Genomic DNA, 21092 nt, shown 5'->3' with positions numbered 1-21092 from the left:
TGACACTGCACTGGAAGAAGGTGAAATTCTCTCAGCACACTGTCAGATTTTTTCGATTATTTCAAGGGAAACAACGTTTTCAGACGCCACTCTCCTGCTGAGTGACTTGTTCAGATGGATATTTTTTGCAGTGCGGTGCGCTCTGCTCACCTTGACGCTCAGTTTGTTCCAGCTGACTCTGAGCGGCGGGCGGCTGAGCAGCAGCTACAGTGTCATCAGTCAGTCAGTCAGTCAGTCAGTCAGCTCGGCCTCAGCCTCAGCAGGAGGATGAACCAACAGGCCCGAGCGCTCCCAGAGAGAAGCTGCTCAGTCTGGATCCGCTCTGCTGGATCGACCTCATCAGGAAGAGCAGGGAACCTCAGCCTGCTGCAATACAATTCAACACTTAGACACATTCAGCTTGTTAAAGTGTGTATGATTTATATGATGTAGTAAATGATGCATATGGAGTATGTATATGACATAGTATAGGATGTATATGATGTGTACTGTAGGCTATATGTAATGTAGTATGGTATGTGACATGTATATGATGCTATGTAAAGCCCTTTGAAACCTGCTGGTGATATTTTTAGTCTGAAGTTTTCCAGTCAATATTTTGTGCCAATATTCAATATCTTTAAATTTGACCATTTTCATGACAAAAATGAACTGAAAAGAAGTATTCAGTGTTTCCTCCAGAGTTTTCTTCTCATCGGGGTGTAAAAGCCTCTGAAACAGCATTCAGACCATCATGGGACACTAAAACTCTCCACTGAAAACCAGACTGGTGAAATTCTTTTAGTGTCAGCAGCTCTTTAAGGCAGAGTGACCCACCACACCTATTGAATGGTGGAGAAACTCTGGGAGACATTACTGCCTTTAAATGGAGAATTAATTTAAAAAAGAAGGCTTTTAAACAAATAAATAAACTGTGCAAGGGTTAAAGGGTTAAAATCACTGCAGGTTTTCCAGACTGTTTTTCTGTAGCTGTGATCAGGGAGGAACCACTGACTGGTCGATATCTGATATTTAATAAAATAAATATCGGTCTCTCTCCCTCTCTCTCTCTCTCTCTCTCCCTCCCAGCACTTTCCCCTCTCCTCCTCCTCCTCCTCCTCCTCTTCCTCCGATCGCCTCCACTTTGAGCAGCACCAAGAAAAGATTTAAGTTTAAGGGAGGCCAAGAAAAAAGGATTTTATTGCGTGAATTATTTAGAGGTTAAAGGAGGCTGAGATTCCACTGTATTGTACAGACAAGAGCGTGTAATATTAATGAGCGGAGATGTGGAGGTTATTTCCCCCCTCTTCCCGTCCTGCTGGGTTCTCCATCCAGCCCGTCGTCCCTCAGGAGGCCTGCAGCACAACAACTTAAGGACAAACCTGGACTCTTCTATGTACAGCCTACACACTGCACAACTCAATCTGACTGTAATCAATAACTGGGACTCTAATTAGACTCTTTCAGCTGAAGCAATAGAATCAGAATCAGTTTTATTGGCCAAGGAAGTTGGCACGTACAACTTGGGTTTGCATTAAACATAAAACAACACAAACAATATAAAAAGTAGTAGGCCTGTATAAAAAATTTAAACAGCAATTTAGGGAATATGTCTCTTTTAGGGGTAGCCTAGTGTATGACAGGAAGTATTGTATAAGAAGTATTGGTAGAATACAGAAAATAGTTTAAGTTTAAGTGTGTTCAATTTAGACAATACATTGGTATTACAAACATGTAGAACAACATTAATTAATGCAGTTGTTTATATGAACTCATCTTTGTTAATGTCACTGTTTTTGCTTAATTCATAGTTAGTTAACACATTATTATTTATTATTAAACCTTTATTTAACCAGGTGAGTCCCATTGAGATTACAAGATCTCTTTTTTGAGGGAGCCCTGGCCAAGATAGCAGCAATACAAAGTTTCAAACAACATACAAGCAAACATTAAAAGCATGTAAAACAAAACATACACACATGCAACTTGCAGAATCATATGCCTAAAAGACAGACAGGAGGAAACAGGTCATTAGTTAACATTATTAACAAACATGTATAACAACATTAATTAATGCAGTTGTTTATATGAACTCATCTTTGTTAATGTCACTGTTTTTGCTTAATTCATAGTTAGTTAACACATTAGTTAACATTATTAACAAACATGTATAACATTAATTAATGCAGTTGTTCATGTGCATTTAACATTAATTCATGTTTGTTAATGTTGATATTCGTGTTTAATTCATGTTAGTTAATGCATTAGTTAACATTAGTTAAGGAACACTTAAAGCAAAGTGTTCCCCAAAAAATAAAAAAACTGAAATGTAGGAAAAGGTTCAGTACAATATGCACATGGTTCTCTGTGAGAGCCTGACTGCACTGAGAGGAAGCTGTGGAAGTCAGTACTAGAAAAAAAAAATCACAGAAATACTGTATATCTTCACCAGTAAAAAATGTCAACTTTCCAGCTTGAACACCAGTTTAGTTTTATACAGCAGGGGTTTCAAAAGGTTTCATCAGCCCAATGTCACAGAAGCTGCATGTAATCCTTCAACTCAAATTAAAACATGAAAATCACCAAAACTGCAGTGAGGAGGTTTTCTCAGGACAGCAGCGACACACAGATCCAGAGAATAGATCGGCTGTCCGGAGCCATCGCCCGGACTGCTCAATAAGACAAACAGGGTCCCAGCGTGACTCATCCACTTAGCATCGATTCCCACTGAGAGTCCATGTATTATCTTACAGTAGGACAGTCTCTACGCCTGTGAAGGTCAGGTGACAGGTCAGGTGACAGGTCAGGTGACAGGTCAGGTGACAGGTCTGCACTGATGCTGAAGTCCAATACAGAGACGTTCACATCCCACAGTGCGGAGCGGAGCATCGATTTGACCGCTGAGCTTTCACAACGGCTTCTGGCGAAATTGCACTCTGTCGACCTGTGCTTCACTGTTTGGAAAATGTGTTTTCAGTGGCAAACAACATATTGAACCTTATTGTGGTAGTAGTAGAAGTATAGTAATAAGATCAGGGTTTTCTGGGATAAGATAGGCTCAGCTTTAAGAGAGATCTTAGGATATAAAACCCCCAAAGCAGTGGTGGAAAGTAACTAAGTACATTTACTCAAGTACTGTACTTAAGTACAATTTTGAGATACTTGTACTTTACTTGAGTATTTCCATTTGATGCTACTTTATACTTCCACTCCACTACATTTCAGAGGGAAATATTGTACTTTCTACTCCACTACATTTATTTGACAGCTTTAGTTACTTTTCAGATGGAGATTTGACACAATGGATAATATAACAAGCTTTTAAAATACAACACATTGTTAAAGATGAAACCAGTGGTTTCCAACCTTTTTGGCTTTTGACGTCTTACAAAAAGCAGTGTGTAGTCGGGTCACATTTCAGATTTGAGTGATTTTTCCCTCTAAACCTCACATGCTTTCATTTCAATAAATGTTCAAATGATCCAATATTTCAGCAAAAATCAAAGATTAGAGAAAAAGTCCAAAAACTGAAAACAGATTTGTGTATCAGAACTTTGTTTTTTTCTTCTTTCCTCTCCCATTAATCATCTCACGACCCCTCGGATTTATCCGGTGACCCTTTGGAGGGGCCCGACCCCTAGGTTGGGAACCACTGGACTAAACTAGCTAACTGTATATAAAGTAGTTCAAACTAGCTCCGCCTCCAGCAGCTACAACAGTAACATGCTGCTTACACACTGATGCTTCAGTATTAATAATCTAATGATGTCATATATAATAAAATATCAGTCAGAGGGACCAAACCACTACTTTTACTTTAATACTTTAACTACATTTTGCTGCTAATACTTATGTCCTTTTACTTTAGTAGGATTTTTCATGCAGGACTTTTACTTGTAATGGAGTATTTTTTACATTGCATTTTACTTAAGTAAAGGATCAGAGTACTTCTTCCACCACTGCCCCAAAGATTGCGAGGTGCTATACCTCGGTGTAATATCAGAGGGTGTGCTGTTAAAATGTGACTGGCACCTTTGTAAGATTTTACTTGTTGGAAGCAAAAAAGCGATCACCAGAAACTGATACAAAACTGAAGCCCCTGGACTTGAACAATGGATGGACACTGTAATATACACTGAAACATTTATCCCAAGGACTAAGGAGAATGTCTCCCATAGAAAAAATGGGACAAATGGACAATCTACATCACAAACACAGAGTTGAAAATGGTTGAAATGTAGAACAATACACTTGATATCTATGAACTATAAACCCCAAGCTGTTGAGTGTTCACTGTTAACTTTTGTACGATACAATTTCCAATAAAAAATAAGTGACACAAAAAAAAAGAAGTAGTAATAGTGGTAGCAGTAGCAGTAGCAGTAGCAGTAGTAGAAGTGATATTAGTAGTAGTGATAGTAGTAGCAGTAGTAATAGTAGTGGTTGTACAAGTAGTAGTACTAGTGGCAGTAGCAACAGTGATCTGCCTCTATACAGTATACTATATATACTGTATGTATGTATGTCTGTATATAGGCTACATACAGTATAGCGGTTGTGGTATATGACTTAATATACATGACTTAATTATCTCGTTATCTCGAGATAACAAAAAATTGAAGCTTTCAGTTCAAACCTTAAATGTTATCAATAGAAAGGCACAATGTGATTTTGTACGCCTCCCTGACGGCACTTTTACTTTTAATCATTGTATGATTGTCTCTTTGTTTTTTTTCTTCTTTGTTTTATTCTTTTGCTATTATCGTATATTGTTTTAATTTTATGGTAATTTGGTGAGATACTATAGGTTTCCTCACCTGCACACTATGTGTTTAGCTGCGTGTTGTATCTATTTGTTGGTATTTTCTTTGTGCGGAAAAAAAAAAAAACTGAACTTTCTTAAAAATTTCTGCCTGTGTTAGACCTTGATTAAAGTAAAATCTGATGTGTTGATCAGTCATGTTCTCTCCTTTCTCTCACATTGTCTTTGGTTTCTATCCAATAAGCTAGAGAAGGCTTTGCCCCAAGCCACTCTCCTATCGAAATATATGATATATACAGTATGTATGTATGTACAGTATGTATGAATATCCAATCCATCCATCCATCCATCCCTCTCCTCATCACTCTTCACTCACTCTCTCTCTCTCTGGTTTGCTTTAGCTTCCTTTGCTAACGGGAGGATCTGTGTCCTGGAGGATTTGTTCCACTCCGGTCCGTCCGCTTGAGCGGCCGGCTGAGACGCCGCGGCACGGAGAGCTGCAGAATCCTTAATGTGACACAACATGCTGATACCCACCAGGAGCCCCGTCCTCCTCTCTGATCCTCTGACAACGCTCTGACTGACGAGCGCCTGTCCGCTCAGTCAGAACAACATGAGAACATGGCTGAGAGCGAGCCGGAGGCCACACAGGACGCCGGCGCTCTCCGGCTCTCCGGCTCTCCGGCTCTCCAGACACGGAGCGGAAACCACAACAAGCTGCGAGCCCGGATACCAGCTGCCACACATGTCTTTCTAGGCATTTCAGCTTGTATTCAGTGGTGAAATCTGCCTCTAGGTTGATACACTTGGCTCATTTGTAATGCAATCCAACTTCTTTTCAAGATGTTTTCTTGAATCAACTGACATTACCTAGAAAGAAGTGGAGCGATATGCCGTTTCACAGCAAAATTGTGTGTGTTAATTTAACTCTGAAGGGGTAAAAATCAACACAGTGCCAGTCCACACCCATCAGACATAATTTAACACTTTTGATCTATATTTTGATCCAGATCAGCTGAGTGGACAAACAACTCTCTGATCACAATTGTCACAAAAAAATAAAAATTCAGAAAAACGACTGCTTTGGAAACAAATAAAATCATGTCACTCCAGTTGGCAAATGTTTTACTTGAAACAGATTCTAAGACTGCATACATGATTACATTTTTTTTTTTTTTGCTGCAGCGACCAGCGACCAGGCTTGCCCTCGCTGCTCGGGGGTTCTTTACCATAATTATAGCAATAACCATTTATGCGTGATCCATCAGGAGAGATAGCCGTAGAGGAACAGGGGCTCGATACGCCCTGATAGGGCCGACCCTCTGCGGCCGGGCGGATATTGATCTGCAGCGCCGCAGAGCCGAGGCTCCGGACGCTGGGGAGCCATAAAACCTCTGTCTGGGTTCAGATGGTTCAGGACAGAGGAGACGAGGCTCCGCTTCAGTCAGAGAGATGAGCTCCGATACAGCTGCTGCTGAGATCCAGGCCTGTTTCAAAATGTCAAAAGACAAGTGGTGGAAAGAGTGGAGAATGTCCTGCTCAGGTACTTCAGTAAAAGTAAAAAGTGTCTCATTATAATGTCTTCGGAGTAAAAGATAGTGAGTTACTTTTTAGAAAAGAGTTGTTAGCTGTGATCTTTTCCAGAGAGGGCAGAGTTCAAACTGGATTCTTTTAACTCGAAAATGTGTAAATTCTAAGATAAAGTAAAGCCAGATTCCTCTTCTCTTCTTTGCTGTCCGTTCACTGTGAATCGCTCTACAATTTGCCAAAGTACGATCCAGCTTCTGCTGATGGAGAGACACAAAATCTGTTCTCTGTAATGGATGAGATTTATCTCAAGAAAACAAAGTTTGATATCTTGTGATAACGCAAAAATTAATTTGTGATCTTAAGATAATGGGATAGGAAGAAAATATATGCAAATAAGGCCTTTCCTGGCTTCTGTAAATGAGTGAGTTGGATTTGACTTGTTACAAAGCAACAGACTGAAATACAGAGTCAAAGTTAGAATCACTTTATTCACATCAGACATCAACAAACTAATGCAGTAACACAAGTACTGGCACAGATGGTACAGCAGCAACAGGACTTCACATACAGGACATTCAGCTCATACAGTATGACAGACAGTAGACTGGACATATTACACTGGAGATATACATTCAACATTCAGTCTCTACTGTATGTGCATTGAGGCAGAATGACATGCAGTACTGAGTATATTCACACAGACGTGTCTCTGTCACAGTTATGTTGCCTGACAGATCTTCACCTCTCATTAAAACTCTTTCTGTCAGTTTCTGTTAAACCAAAAGGACGAGATGAGTCTCCAGCTGCTGGCGTTCGGCTCAGCTGAGTCGGTTCTGACAATCCGGCCTGTAGGTTCACAGCCCAATACTTCCTGTCCCACCAAGGCCGGGAGCCAATGAGATGACTCCTGAGTAACAGTCAGAGAGAAGTTTACAATTTACAATTTCCCATTTGGCAGACGCTTTTATCCAAGGCGACGTACACATGAGATTTTAATACAACACAAGCAAGGATCTAGTCTTGAGAGAACAACGATAGTAAGAGCCATAAAGCTAAGTTCTGGTCCAAAAGGACATAGGTGCTACGAGGCAGAGCATAGAGGCAGATAAAAGTTTTTTTTTTTTTTGTTTTGGTTACAGAGTCCATCAAGTGAGAAGGTGTTCACTAAAGAGCTGGGTCTTTAGCCTTTTCTTAAAGATTGAGAGGGACTCTGCGGATCGAATGGAGTTTGGTAACTCGTTCCACCACCGAGGAACCACAGAAGAAGAGTCTGGATAGAGACTTATGCCGCTTTTCCACCGCATGGTACCGGCTCAACTCGACTCGACTCTACTCGCCTTTTTTGGTTTTCCATTGGGCTTTTCCATCGCCTCAGCTCGCTTGGAACCTCGACGGAGGTGCTACCAAAATCGAGGGGGTACTATCTGCAGTGGAAAACCAAGTGGTACTATCAAAAGCGAGTAGAGGCGAGTCGAGGCGAGTTGAGCCGGTACCATGCGGTGGAAAAGCGGCATTAGGGGCCTTGTTGTGGTGGCAGCACCAGGCGCCGCTCCTTGGCAGAGCGTAGTGAGCGGGAGGGAGCGTAGACCTGAATGAGGGAGTTCAGGTCGGTCGGAGCCGTTTTGGTTGCTGCTTTGTAGGCGAGCATCAAGGACTTGAACTTGATGCGGGCAGCAACTGGGAGCCAGAGGAGGGAGATGAACAGCGGAGTGACATGTGCTGTTTTGGGCCGGTTCAAGACCAGACGCGCTGTTGTGTTCTGGATCATCTGCAGAAGTTTGAGCGTACATGCCGGGAGCCCTGCCAGTAAGGAGTTGCAGTAGTCGAGTAGTTTTTGACCTTTATTAATCCAGGAAAAAGTTTTAGTGAGTAAAAGCTGAATGATATATAGTCTACTGTCTATCGTGTGTCTTTACTGTCCCACTTAGCAGATTGGAGTTTTAGTTCTATTAACATTGCTCAGAGGCAGAGCTGCTCTGGAAGCAGAGACAATCGGATTGGTCGAGTTAAACCTCAGTGGGCGGAGCCAAAGAACCACAGTTTTTCTGGCTAAGTAACATTAGACTGAAGCCCAGTAAAAAAAAGAAAGAGGTAAGAGAGGAGGAAGCTGATATTATGAAGCCTCGCGCTCTGCTGCTAAATGAAAAATACAATCTACCATACTAAGTTATCTAGGTAAGCTAGTTAGCTAGCCGCTGACTTGACATCATGACTTTCATTCCAAAAAAATGCTGGTTCTTTGGCTCCGCCCACTGACGTTTAACTCAACCAATCAGATTCTTTGTGCCTCCAGAGCAGCTCTGAATATGAGAAATGTTTGTCGCTAAAACTCCAATCTGCACCTCGCTCAAGGAGCCTGATGCTAGCTGCTGATGGAGAAGAGATAAGAGAAGAGTTTCACATTCACTTTCACTGCCCAGATTTTCTCAGCCTTCAGTCACAGACCCCACTCCTCTCCTCTCTCCTCCAGAGACAACAGAGACCAAGACCTGAAGACAGGCAGACCACAGCTGGAGTCCAGACTGAGGAGCAGGGACTCTGCTGGCTTGGTGGGTGAAGTCATGTGTCCTGTGCTCCTGGTGCTGTGAGCTCAAGCCCAGCTCACAATTATGTCATCCTCTCTCTCTGCTTTTTGGTGTCATCATGTCTGGTAACACATAAATGTGTTGTGTTTCAGATTGGGGCGTCATGTTCAAAATGGCAGATTCACATTCATATATTGAATCTTGACAATTTAATTTAAATAAATGTACATTTGCTACTCTCTATCACTTATTGATACAACACAACAGTGATCCAACCTATAGCCGGTTCATGAAAGCTTTTACATTTACTATTCTAAACAGCTGGTGTTCCAGGGAAAAATCCTCTGGCACACAGGAAGTGTTTGATGTTGATTTTAATTTTTTAATACATGGGCGTACAAGTGTATTGAGTTTGGGATTCCAGTGTCATCTCCCCTCTCCCTCTCTCTCTCTCCCTCCTCCTGTCTGTCTGTCTGTCACTGTGTTCTGTCTGGCAGCACAGAAATGCCATAAAATGTCAACTTAATTCATGTTATGTTAATGAAGAGCTTCACTCCAGAATGAGATTTCCGCCATGTGAATTAACAGCTACTTAAACAAAATGGTTGCTGGCATGAAAGTAAAGCACATTATGGGCTGCCATTAAAGTTATGAGCCATCTTCAGACTGCTTACACAGTAGTTATGCATTTAGTACGGAAAGGTTTCTTAAATGTTGATTGATGAATTTCAGAGAGTATAACTTTTTTCAAAATTGATGAAAGTTTTTTTTTTTTTTTTTTTTCCAGTTGGCATACAAGACCTAATCCTATCCAACACACATTTGACAGGGCAGCGTTTGACCCAAACAAGCACAACATTTTCACAGTATTATGGCATGGTAAATAATCAAATTAAAACAATTTTGGAAACTGTTTTGCACTTATATATCAGAGAGATATTTAGGTCCCAATTTCAAAAAGCACAGTCCGATACAGGCGAGATAATTAGTCGTGATCTTGAGAAAAACAACATAATGAGGTGAGCAGTCATGATCTGAAGAAAACAAAGTTTGATATCTTGTGATAACACAATAATTAATTTGTGATCTTGAGATAATGGGATGGGAAGAAACTCTATGCAAATAAAAGGTCTTTCTCAGCTTCTGTAAATGAGTGAGTTGGATATTTGATTTGTTACAAAGAAAGAGACTGAAATACAGAATCAAAGTTAGAATCAGAATCACTTTATTCACATCAGACAACAACAAACTAATGCAGTAACACAAGTGCATACTGGCACAGATGGTACAGCAGCAACAGGACTTCACATACTGCAAAAATCAGAAATCAGAAATCCATCTTAACAAGCCATGCAGCCTCATGTTGAGTCTTAACTATTTTTCTTAAAAGAATTGTAAAAATCTGCTAACAGGATGAGCCCATTCAACTTGTTTCAGCAATTTTCTTGAATGAAGTGACATTTTCTCGAAACCAGTGGAGTTTTCTCTTCCTTATTCTTCCTTGTTTCCACATATTGTCACTTGTTTCTACTAAATTCCTGAAATTAGTGAAACTTCACTGCAAACAAGTATATTTACTTCACCCCATTGGCAGATTTCTTCACTTTCCTCACAGAAAAATAACATTTTAAGACTCATGATGTGATCGAATGGCTTGCTAAGATGGACCTTTTCTGCAGTGCACACAGCACATTCGAACAGAGATGTAAAAAAGTGACTACAGACATCGTCTCAGCTTTCATTTGGACATCAGAGTGTTTGCTGGGAGTTTTCTCCAGTTGTGTGAGCGGTGTGTCGGGGCAGACTCCCTCCTCTGACCCGCCGCTCCAGCTTACAGGTGTCGGCTGTTCAGTCTGTTATTTAGTCTAGGGATTCCAGCGTGAGAGGTTCCTCCGACCGAGCGAGGGAAGGGAGGGAGCTCCTGGCACCCGGCAGCTTTATTATCATTTCATCAGCCTATGCGGGCCCAGGTTGTCTGTGAAAGGTCAGACTCCTGGCCGGGTCCCGCGGCGGTGTGAAGGCCCTCAGTGTTGTGGCGAGGCAGGAGGCTTAGCTGGATTCCCCCTAAAGCGCCGCGGGTGAGGGAAATGTGATGTTAGCGTGATCCAGCGCATTAGCCCCCGCCGCCGCCCTCCCCCGCTCCCCGCGAAACCCCAAACCCCAATGTTTATAAAATATATAGAGTTATCCTCATGTTACGGCCCGTGATGTCAGTGAGCGCCCTCTCCCTGCGTCATCGCCCCGCCCGGGCGGCAGAGGTCCGAGTCTGGATCCAGTCAAACATCGCTCTGTTCCCCGGCGCTGGAAAAACACCTCGGCTTCAGACAAAACAGAGGAAAGAGACCCGTCTTCCGCCTGTCTTCAGTTGCAGAGACATGAGCTCCTGTTCTCACTTCCTTTTGTTTGCTTCCAGAGGTTATGGGGCTGTAATATTATTAAAGAACTGCATACACCCAAGGCTATTAACAGCTTAGGCATTTAGCTGACAGTCATATCCAGAGTGACATGCAGTGAGTGAGCAGGTACAGTTCCAGCATTATTTGAGTTTGTTGCTGATTTCTAACTTGTTTCATCCCTTTAATGTTGATTCTGACTGTTTCTATGTGCATGCACCACAATTAAAGGTATTTTTAATTCAGTTTTGCCAGACCTCTCATGCTCATTCACTCCCAAACAGTATAAAATACATTGTTTACAGTCTGATTAGCAACTTGAGACGCGAGAGTCGAACGTTTCTCCACACAATACACAAACATTGATACTTTTTGTAGGTGTTTTAGGTCCGGACGACATTTGGGCTAATCTCTATAAACAGATATCTGCATATGAGACGTCGTCTCTCAACTCCAACTCCATTCTCTATACCGGAAACCCCCAAATATTGGCCGTCGCCCCCAGAGACTATCCGTCGTCAGACCGATAGACGATGGGTTCAGAGATTGCTAGTCCAGAGCACATTAAGACAAATTCCTAGAAACCTCTGGTTGAAATTGCAGTAAATTATTGAACTGTGAAATTCTTTGGGGAATTGTCTGAAGATTAGTATGTGTCATTAAGTAGAAGGCCTATGTGCTATGGCCAGTTCACAATACAATGACAACTCACCATATTACTCACAATCAAGAACATAAATGAGAGATTTCCCTCGAGAAGTCATTCTTCCATTTTAAGGCCCAAAATCACCCCTCACGATGGGATAGTATGGGTAGATTATACTTTTTCTGAATCCTTACAGTCCTGTGAGTATTCCAGTTTTTGATGTTTGTGTCTGTGATGTTCCTAGATGTCACAGTGCTCAAATAAAGACTATAGTTTAGGTGAAAATTGTGGAAAAATAAATGTCACTGTCAGTTTGAAGAGCCCATGTGACCTCTTTATTTGTCAGACAGACTCACAACTGGGCTTGAATGAAAGCTAAGAAGCTGCCCTTTAAAATTATATCAAACATATTCTCATAAAACATCACTAAAGGATTAGGATATGCATCAGCACCTACAATCCAATTTATTGTAGTGGGTGGTTAACTTCATGAGCTGATTACTGTGACAAAGCTACCATTCAGCAATGGTTATCATACCAAAATATCATCTACGGACCTATACCTTTTCAAAATTTTTAACTAGATTTTGCCACCTTGAGTGGTACCAAAATCTGGTCTGGCCCATGGACTATCTCTTCTGCAGGGGTCAAACCTGTGACCCTTCAGTGACGGGACAGTCTCTCTCTGCTGCCACACTCAGACTGGCCTTACAGGGGCTCAGTCCAGGATTTAAACATCTAACATGTGCCTCACACTTCACACACTGCCTCACTTCACTCCGGATGGGACGACAGCATGTGGCTCTAACTTCCTGCAGAGAGCATTACTTTGTACACAAACAATAATCCTAATGTAATGAGAACAGTTAAGTGCGCCTGCATGTATTTTTTTTTAAACTGTGACAGCTACTCTTATAAAAATGGCTGCTGACCTGAAAATAAAACTTAAAAATAAAACTAAAAATAGTAGTAGGCCTACATTTTAGTTGTGTTTTTGAAACACTGAGAATTTTTCTTCCACTGGATATGCAGTGTTTTGCAGTGAAACCCTTCAAATGTAATAACTGGACAGGTTATAGAAGTAGATGTAGTTTCTTGGGTTAAGCCAATCCATCATATCCCAACTGATTACCAAGTACCCCCCCCCCCCCCCACCACCACCACCACCACCACACACACAGACACACCACCACACACACACATACACACACCTCAACTCCAGACCCACTCAGCACACACAACAGAACTAAGGAATCAACAGGATATAAATAATGAAAAACAATGATTTCTATTTGATGGTTTGGCCCTCTCTGCGATGCTGTGACCCCGCTTTTAGAAAAAGGCTTTTTCAAAGAAAATTCCAGCTCGTCTCCATTGAAGCGCATGGGAAAGCATCTCTCTTTGCGGAGGCACTAGGAGGCTATTATGGGATACAGAGCCTAAGAGCGCCCAGCCTCCTCGTCTCCCTACGCCATCTCAGCCTTTTCTCTCCTACCAGCACCACAGAAATGGATTCACATATTAGATGCAAAGAAACATTGTTTGTTTGAGTCAGGACCAGAATCTCCTTATTCACCAAGTGCAAGAAATGTGTAGGAATTTGTCTTGGTTAGCACTGATGCAAGAAAGACAATTTACTGACATACTGGCTCAGAGAAAACTGGACTTCACAGAAAGTGCAAGATTGGTGTTTTAGTTCTACAAACATTTCTCAGAGGCAGAAATAATCTGATTGGTTGAGTTAAACCTCAGTGGGCGGAGCCAAGATTCACAGCTTTTCGGAGCACAAGTTGGCTAATGGCAAACTTGAATGGCAAAGTCAAAATGTGAATAAAAATATAAATGGCAGTGACTTCTTTTTTCATTCATTCATTCATTCATTCATTCATTCATTCATGATGTTGGAAGCTCAGCTAGCTAACTAGCTAACCTAGATAACTTAGTATGGATAGATTGTATTTTTTCAGTTAGCAGCAGAGCACTAGGCTTCATAATATAGTTTCCTCCTCTCTTACCTCGTCTTTTTCACTGGGTTTCAGTCTTCAGGCTCCGCCCACTGAAGTTTAACTCAACCAATCAGATTGTTTCTGCCTCCAGAGCAGCTCTGCCTCAGAGAAATGTTTATATAACTAAAACTCCAATCTGCTAAGTGCAGGGGGACAATAAAGACATACGATAGACAGTAGACTATATATCACTCTACAAATATTCCCTCACTGTGTTCATTCTGGCAACATGGCATACAGTAGTGTTGCAGAGAGAGTAATGAATGACACTCAGCTTCACTTGGGAGTCTTTACAATCATTAGGTTGACTGACAGGCAATTTAAAATAAAACTTTAACGATCCCTGTGGGGAAACAGGGGGAACCTGGGCGTTCCTGTCTTCATTTAAACCGCTGTATCTCAACATGATGACTCTCTGTAGTGCTACATCTTCATAATCCTGAAATCCTTGAATAACAAAGGCAAGGCAGCTTTATTTGTATAGCACATTTCATACACTGGGGCAATTCAAAGTGCTTTACAGAGTAATAAAAAATACAGTAAAGGTAAAAGATTTACAATTAAAAAGTGCAAAAGTACAGACAAGAGATACAAAAGATAAAAGACTTAAAAAGTAAATTAGTGCAGTTTAAATCAAGTGAAATAGAAAGATAAAAGAACACAACAAACACTCCCACTTTTAGATGCACATTGTGACTGAACCCATATGTTTTTCTTGAAAAGGATATCAAGTATTATTTTCCAGTAAGAAGCTAGTTTAATTCTGTGCAAGTTACATCTTTGTCAAAGTGAAGGTTAAGATATTCTGAGTATGACTTGCAGACCAGACCAGCTGGGAGAGTCTGGGTGAAACTGAGCGCTGTCCCCTCTGCCGAGCTGTCCCCTCTGCCGAGCTGTCCCCTCTGCCGGGCTGTCCCCTCTGCCGGGCTGTCCCCTCTGCCGGGCTGTCCCCTCTGCCGGGCTGTCCCCTCTGCTGAGCTGCCCTTTAGCAAGGCACCGAACTCCCAGCTGCTGCACTGTTGCTGCCCAGCGGCTATAGCTGTGTCCTATAGCTGTGTGTCCCGTAGCTGTGTCCTATAGCTGTGTCCTATAGCTGTGTGTCCTATAGCTGTGTCCTATGGCTCTGTCCTATAGCTGTGTCCTATAGCTGTGTGTCCCGTAGCTGTGTCCTATAGCTGTGTCCTATAGCTGTGTGTCCTATAGCTGTGTCCTATAGCTGTGTCCTATAGCTGTGTGTCCCGTAGCTGTGTCCTATAGCTGTGTCCTATAGCTGTGTGTCCTATAGCTGTGTCCTATAGCTGTGTCCTATAGCTGTGTGTCCTATAGCTGTGTCCTATAGCTGTGTGTCCTATAGCTGTGTGTCCTATAGCTGTGTCCTATAGCTGTGTGTCCTATAGCTGTGTCCTATAGCTGTGTGTCCCGTAGCTGTGTCCTATAGCTGTGTGTCCTGTAGCTGTGTCCTATAGCTGTGTGTCCTATATCTGTGTCCTATAGCTGTGTGTCCCGTAGCTGTGTCCTATAGCTGTGTGTCCTGTAGCTGTGTCCTATAGCTGTGTGTCCTATAGCTGTGTCCTATAACTGTGTGTCCTGTAGCTGTGTCCTGTAGCTGTGTCCTATAGCTGTGTCCTGTAGCTGTGTCCTATAGCTGTGTCCTGTAGCTGTGTGTCCTATAGCTGTGTCCTGTAGCTGTGTCCTATAGCTGTGTCCTGTAGCTGTGTCCTATAGCTGTGTCCTGTAACTGTGTCCTATAGCTGTGTGTCCTATAGCTGTGTGTCCTATAGCTGTGTCCTGTAGCTGTGTGTCCTATAGCTGTGTCCTGTAGCTGTGTCCTATAGCTGTGTCCTGTAGCTGTGTCCTATAGCTGTGTGTCCTATAGCTGTGTCCTATAGCTGTGTGTCCTGTAGCTGTGTGTCCTATAGCTGTGTCCTATAGCTGTGTGTCCCATAGCTGTGTCCTATAGCTGTGTGTCCTGTAGCTGTGTCCTATAGCTGTGTGTCCTATAGCTGTGTCCTGTAGCTGTGTGTCCTATATCTGTGTCCTATAGCTGTGTGTCCTATATCTGTGTCCTGTAGCTGTGTGTCCTATATCTGTGTCCTATAGCTGTGTCCTGTAGCTGTGTGTCCTATATCTGTGTCCTATAGCTGTGTGTCCTATATCTGTGTCCTGTAGCTGTGTGTCCTATATCTGTGTCCTATAGCTGTGTCCTATATCTGTGTCCTGTAGCTGTGTGTCCTATATCTGTGTCCTATATCTGTGTCCTATAGCTGTGTGTCCTATATCTGTGTCCTGTAGCTGTGTGTCCTGTAGCTGTGTGTCCTATAGCTGTGTGTCCTGTAGCTGTGTGTCCTATAGCTGTGTCCTGTAGCTGTGTGTCCTATAGCTGTGTGTCCTATAGCTGTGTCCTGTAGCTGTGTGTCCTATAGCTGTGTGTCCTATAGCTGTGTGTCCTATAGCTGTGTGTCCTGTAGCTGTGTGTCCTATAGCTGTGTCCTGTAGCTGTGTGTCCTATAGCTGTGTGTCCTATAGCTGTGTGTCCTATAGCTGTGTGTCCTATAGCTGTGTCCTATAGCTGTGTGTCCTGTAGCTGTGTGTCCTATAGCTGTGTGTCCTATAGCTGTGTCCTGTAGCTGTGTGTCCTATAGCTGTGTGTCCTGTAGCTGTGTGTCCTATAGCTGTGTCCTATAACTGTGTGTCCTCTAGCTGTGTGTCCTATAGCTGTGTCCTATAGCTGTGTCCTATAGCTGTGTGTCCTATATCTGTGTCCTGTAGCTGTGTGTCCTATAGCTGTGTCCTATAGCTGTGTGTCCTATAGCTGTGTCCTATAGCTGTGTCCTATAGCTGTGTGTCCTATAGCTGTGTCCTATAGCTGTGTGTCCTATAGCTGTGTGTCCTATAGCTGTGTCCTATAGCTGTGTGTCCTGTAGCTGTGTCCTGTAGCTGTGTGTCCTATAGCTGTGTGTCCTGTAGCTGTGTGTCCTGTAGCTGTGAATATCTGCTGCTGTGCGAATGTGAAGCAGGACGGTGCTGAAAAAGAGCCTGGTGCTCAGCAAAAGTTTTCCATGAATAAATTAAGGTTAAAAACTTCACACAACCAAGGCGAAGTTGTCTCAACCAAGGTCAAGCTATTAAAATATGCAGATTAGGTTTGGTGAAAAAAAGTCTGTGATCATTTTAACAATCTGTGTGGCTGTTCTTTCTTTGACCTTTATTTATCCAGTCAACATTTACTGAGCATCAGTAATGCACTACAGTAATGTGATTACTTTTTTCAATAACGTGTAGTGTAAGGGATTACAACTTCAAATTCAGTAATTACATTACAGTTACTAATCCCAGTAACGCTCTGTTACAGCGTTACTTAAACCTGAACCCCCTTCAACCTTTTCTGTTCTCTCCTTTGAAATTTTTGAAGTTTTTTTTTTCTTCCAATACCAAATCCCTGTTTGCATTTTCCTCACATGTATCTTCAGGACATGCAGCAGCTTTACATCAGCTGTTAGCTTAAAAAAGCAAAACAAAAGATGGAGGGTGAGGGAGAGACGCAGACTTTCAGCTGCTGGACGTTTTCCCATTACTTGCAAAGATGCAAAGAACATTCTGGTCCGTTGTAAACTTTGTGTGGCATCTCTGTCATCCATCACTGCATCAGCCCCATAGAGAATATACTGACTCAATCTTTTTTGACAGATGCAGCTCTGTCTTGTCGCCCCATAACTCATCTACTTTCCCAACGTACAAGTTTCTGTGGACAGTTTGCACTATAATCTGCCTCATGTCACCTACCAAGTCATCCAGTCGTAAAGTTTAGACAGGCCAAGCAGAAAGTTTAGTCATACCCTTTCCCCAATGACATCGAATCCTGGCTCCCAACCGTCCTGCTGAATGTATTCCAAAAAAATCATGAATATTCATCGCCTTCATTAGCATATTGTCCGAGGTATTAGCATAGCCAGTGACATAAACAGCGGCGTCAGGGGAGCAGATGAATCAGAGGGCAGAGCGGGCGGATCAGGCCCGGAGGGGACGACAGGTCGGCAGCCATTACTTGGTGAGCTGCAGCGGGTCGGGAGGAGGCAGGAGGCAGGAGGCAGGAGGCAGGAGGCTCGACAGAGAAGGAGAAAATCCACAAAACAACCAAAACAGAGAGAAGCAGTGAGAGAAGCACACAAAGTTACTGTGACAGACAGACTGAGACCCAGGAGCAGACACACTCAACAGAGGCAGATGAAAGATGAACAGGTTTTACTGGATGGTATAGAATCAGTAACATTAGACTGAAGCTCAGTGAAAAAGACAAGAGGTAAGAGAGGAGGAAGCTGATATTATGAAGCTAACTGAAAAAATACAATCTATCCATACTAAGTTATCTAGGTTAGCTAGTTAGCTAGCTGACCTTCAAGTTCAAACGGGAGCGTATCTATGTTCCCAGGGTCCTTTGTTCCCAACGTCCTGGGTTACCCAGTTCAATATTCTGTTAACACACATTAACCCTCCTATTGTGTTCAGTCAAATTTGACCCGTTTCAAGTTAAAATATTTCATAAATATTATCCAGTTTTTTTTTATTGGAACAAGGCTTCAAAACAGCTATATAAACACAACAAACCAATGGTTATCATTTCATTTGATTTTGAAGGTCTCTAACCCTAACCCTAACCCTAGAACTGGGGAACATAGGACCCTTTGTCATGTTCCCATTATGTGCCATATAAATCTGGGGAACATAGGAATGATTTGCCATACTAACCTATAGCTATCTAGCCTATAGCTATCTAGGTTAGCTAGTTAGCTAGCTGCTGACCTTCCAACATCATGATGTCATGGTCATGAAGAAATGAAAAAACAAGAAGTAATTGCCATTTGTATTTGTATTTATATTTTGACCACTTTCTTCTTTGCCGTTCAAATTGGCCAGTTAGCTAAGTTGGTCTTCAAAAAACTCTTCGCTCTCTAGCTCCGCCCACTGAGATTTAACTCAACCAATCAGATTATTTCTGCCTCTAAACTAAAACTACAATCTGTGAAGGTAACAGTGTCTTCCTGTCACTTTGACAGCATACATGGCTGCTAATAGACATTGTTTGCTGTGGGAAGTGAACTTGTGACCTTCCAGTTGGTTTCTCTGCTCACACACACACACACACACACACACTTACACTCACACACGCACGCACACACATATTCACACACACTCACACTCATACACATGCACAGGCAAATGCCATAATGACGCCATGAGATGCCAGGTAAGTTGAGGCTCTGAAATGCAAACGCGCTGAAAGATAAAATTCATGCATTTTTCATGGAGAACAAGGCAGCTTGGTTCCTCTGATATGACAATGAGCTCTTCTCATCCTGTGCTCAGCGGGGCGTGCGACCACGAGCACAAACCCTCCGTCCCTCGCTCACTGGAACAGATCCAGCTGCACTGCAGGAAATGTAATATATCTGTCTTGGAGATTCATCAAGCAATATATAAGATATCTAAAATATAGAGATATAGAGACGAATGCTCTTCAGATATTTATCATAGCAAGTGATTTAATCTTGTGTTTTAAAATCACCTTTTTCTTTAAAAAATGAAAAAATTGACAATGTGGTGAGATAATTTCAGACAAACTTAAACAAAATTGTATCATGTCTCAAGGATCTTGTTTCAAGATAGTGGCACTTGATTTAAGAAATTTGTGTCAGAAACTATTGAAATTACATTTTATTGGGAAAAAAAATCATGTTATAGTTAAAACAGTGTAATGGAAAATTTTAACAAAAACAATCCATAATATTATCATGTAAATAAACCTGTTTTACTACTCTCTACAGCCAATTACTCTAACTCTACAGTGATCCAACCTATCTCCAGTTCATAAATCTTCTCCTCTGTCTGTTCTAAACAGCCGGTGTCTGGTCGCTCTTTCCTGGGAAAAATCCTCTGCCGCACAGGAAGTGATGCGTTATACGTTTCCGGTTTGTTTGGAATCAACAGAAGAAGAAGAAGAACTGGGTAGTTAGCATGAGCAGTGATAGCCACCATGACTGAACAGACAGAGAAAAGAGAAACTCAAACTGCATCAACAGAAAACTCAAGCTCCGCCCACACTGTTTGATTGACAGGTGATCTGTGGGAAGAGCAGTGCAGAAACACCACAGTGAGGCTGAGGGACAAAGATGGAGACTGAATTTTGAAGAGAATCTTGCGGATTACACCTTTGACTTGTTGAGACTGAAATTTTTTGCAGCAGGCTGCATAGGTGTGTGTTTTCTGATCCCACTGTTGAGTTCAATGAGGATTAGAGCTGCTGTCTCAGGTTTACACACACACACACACACACACACACACACACACACTGCTGGGCATGGCTTTGTTTGGCCACAATTTGATTGTGTTTATGGATTCAGTGTTTGTGTGTGTGTGTGTGTGTGTGTGTGTGTGTGTGGTGGGGGGGGTTATATTTCCCTATATGTGTGATCAATGTGTGGGAAAGTTGAGGTTGCGACTGGCTTTGTGGTTATACAGCTATGATCCTCAGTGACTGACTAAATAAACTGCTGACTAACACACACACACACACACACACACACACACACACACACACACACACACACACACACACACACACACACACAGTTTGGCAGCTACAGTGCCTGAGGTTGCATCAGGATGGATGATGTTACATCGAGTCAAAGATGGCCTTCCCTTTCCTCTCAGCTCAGATGCAAGATGATCGCTCTGCATGTCAGATACTACAATCTTAATAATTACAGGAATAATGACAGTAATAATATTGTTAATAATGACATAATAATGATGATGATGATGATAATAATGAGTAAAATACTATAAATAATCACAACAATGATCATGATAAAAAAGATATAACAATAAGTAGATAGATAAAATAAAAAAAAACATTCATAATGACAATGATAACAAGTGTTTTGTTGTTGCTGTTGTTGTTGTGTTTATATATCACAACAGCATCATGAACCATATAGGCTATCTACTATTTTTATATATTTTCAGTCTTTTCCCCCACAGACTGAATGTGTGTGTATTTGAGATGCAGACTCACCTCAGAACAGTGGCTCTGGGCTCTGGGCTGCTTGTTATTGTCAGCAGCTCATTAAAACAGACATGGCTTGGTGGTTCAGCTGCCTGTAATGAGCTGCAGCTTGATCCCTGTCGCCCTGCGCAGGCATCCACCCAGCCACCCAAACGGAACGGCAGCCTGTTAGGACCTCCAAGGGCAGA

At 42.1% G+C, this 21092-nt stretch overlaps 1 protein-coding gene across 1 annotated transcript in view; it reads left to right on the top strand.

The window, feature by feature from the left end:
* Window positions 1–5362: 5362 nt before the first annotated feature.
* Window positions 5363–21092, top strand: part of LOC139645236 (natterin-3-like) — a 28732-nt gene continuing 13002 nt past the window's right edge. The window contains exon 1 of the mRNA XM_071520904.1: window positions 5363–5488. Coding sequence (XP_071377005.1) covers window positions 5363–5488 — 126 coding nt within the window. The remainder of the gene's footprint in view (window positions 5489–21092) is intronic.

Source organism: Centroberyx affinis, unplaced genomic scaffold (genome assembly GCF_046629955.1).
Source record: "Centroberyx affinis isolate AG114_WGS23_722 - 3 ecotype Tasmania unplaced genomic scaffold, CSIRO-AGI_Caff_v1 ptg000833l_1, whole genome shotgun sequence".
Lineage (NCBI taxonomy): Eukaryota > Metazoa > Chordata > Actinopteri > Beryciformes > Berycidae > Centroberyx > Centroberyx affinis.
Note: the sequence above shows the minus strand (reverse complement) of the source record. Positions and strands in the feature narration are given on the sequence as shown.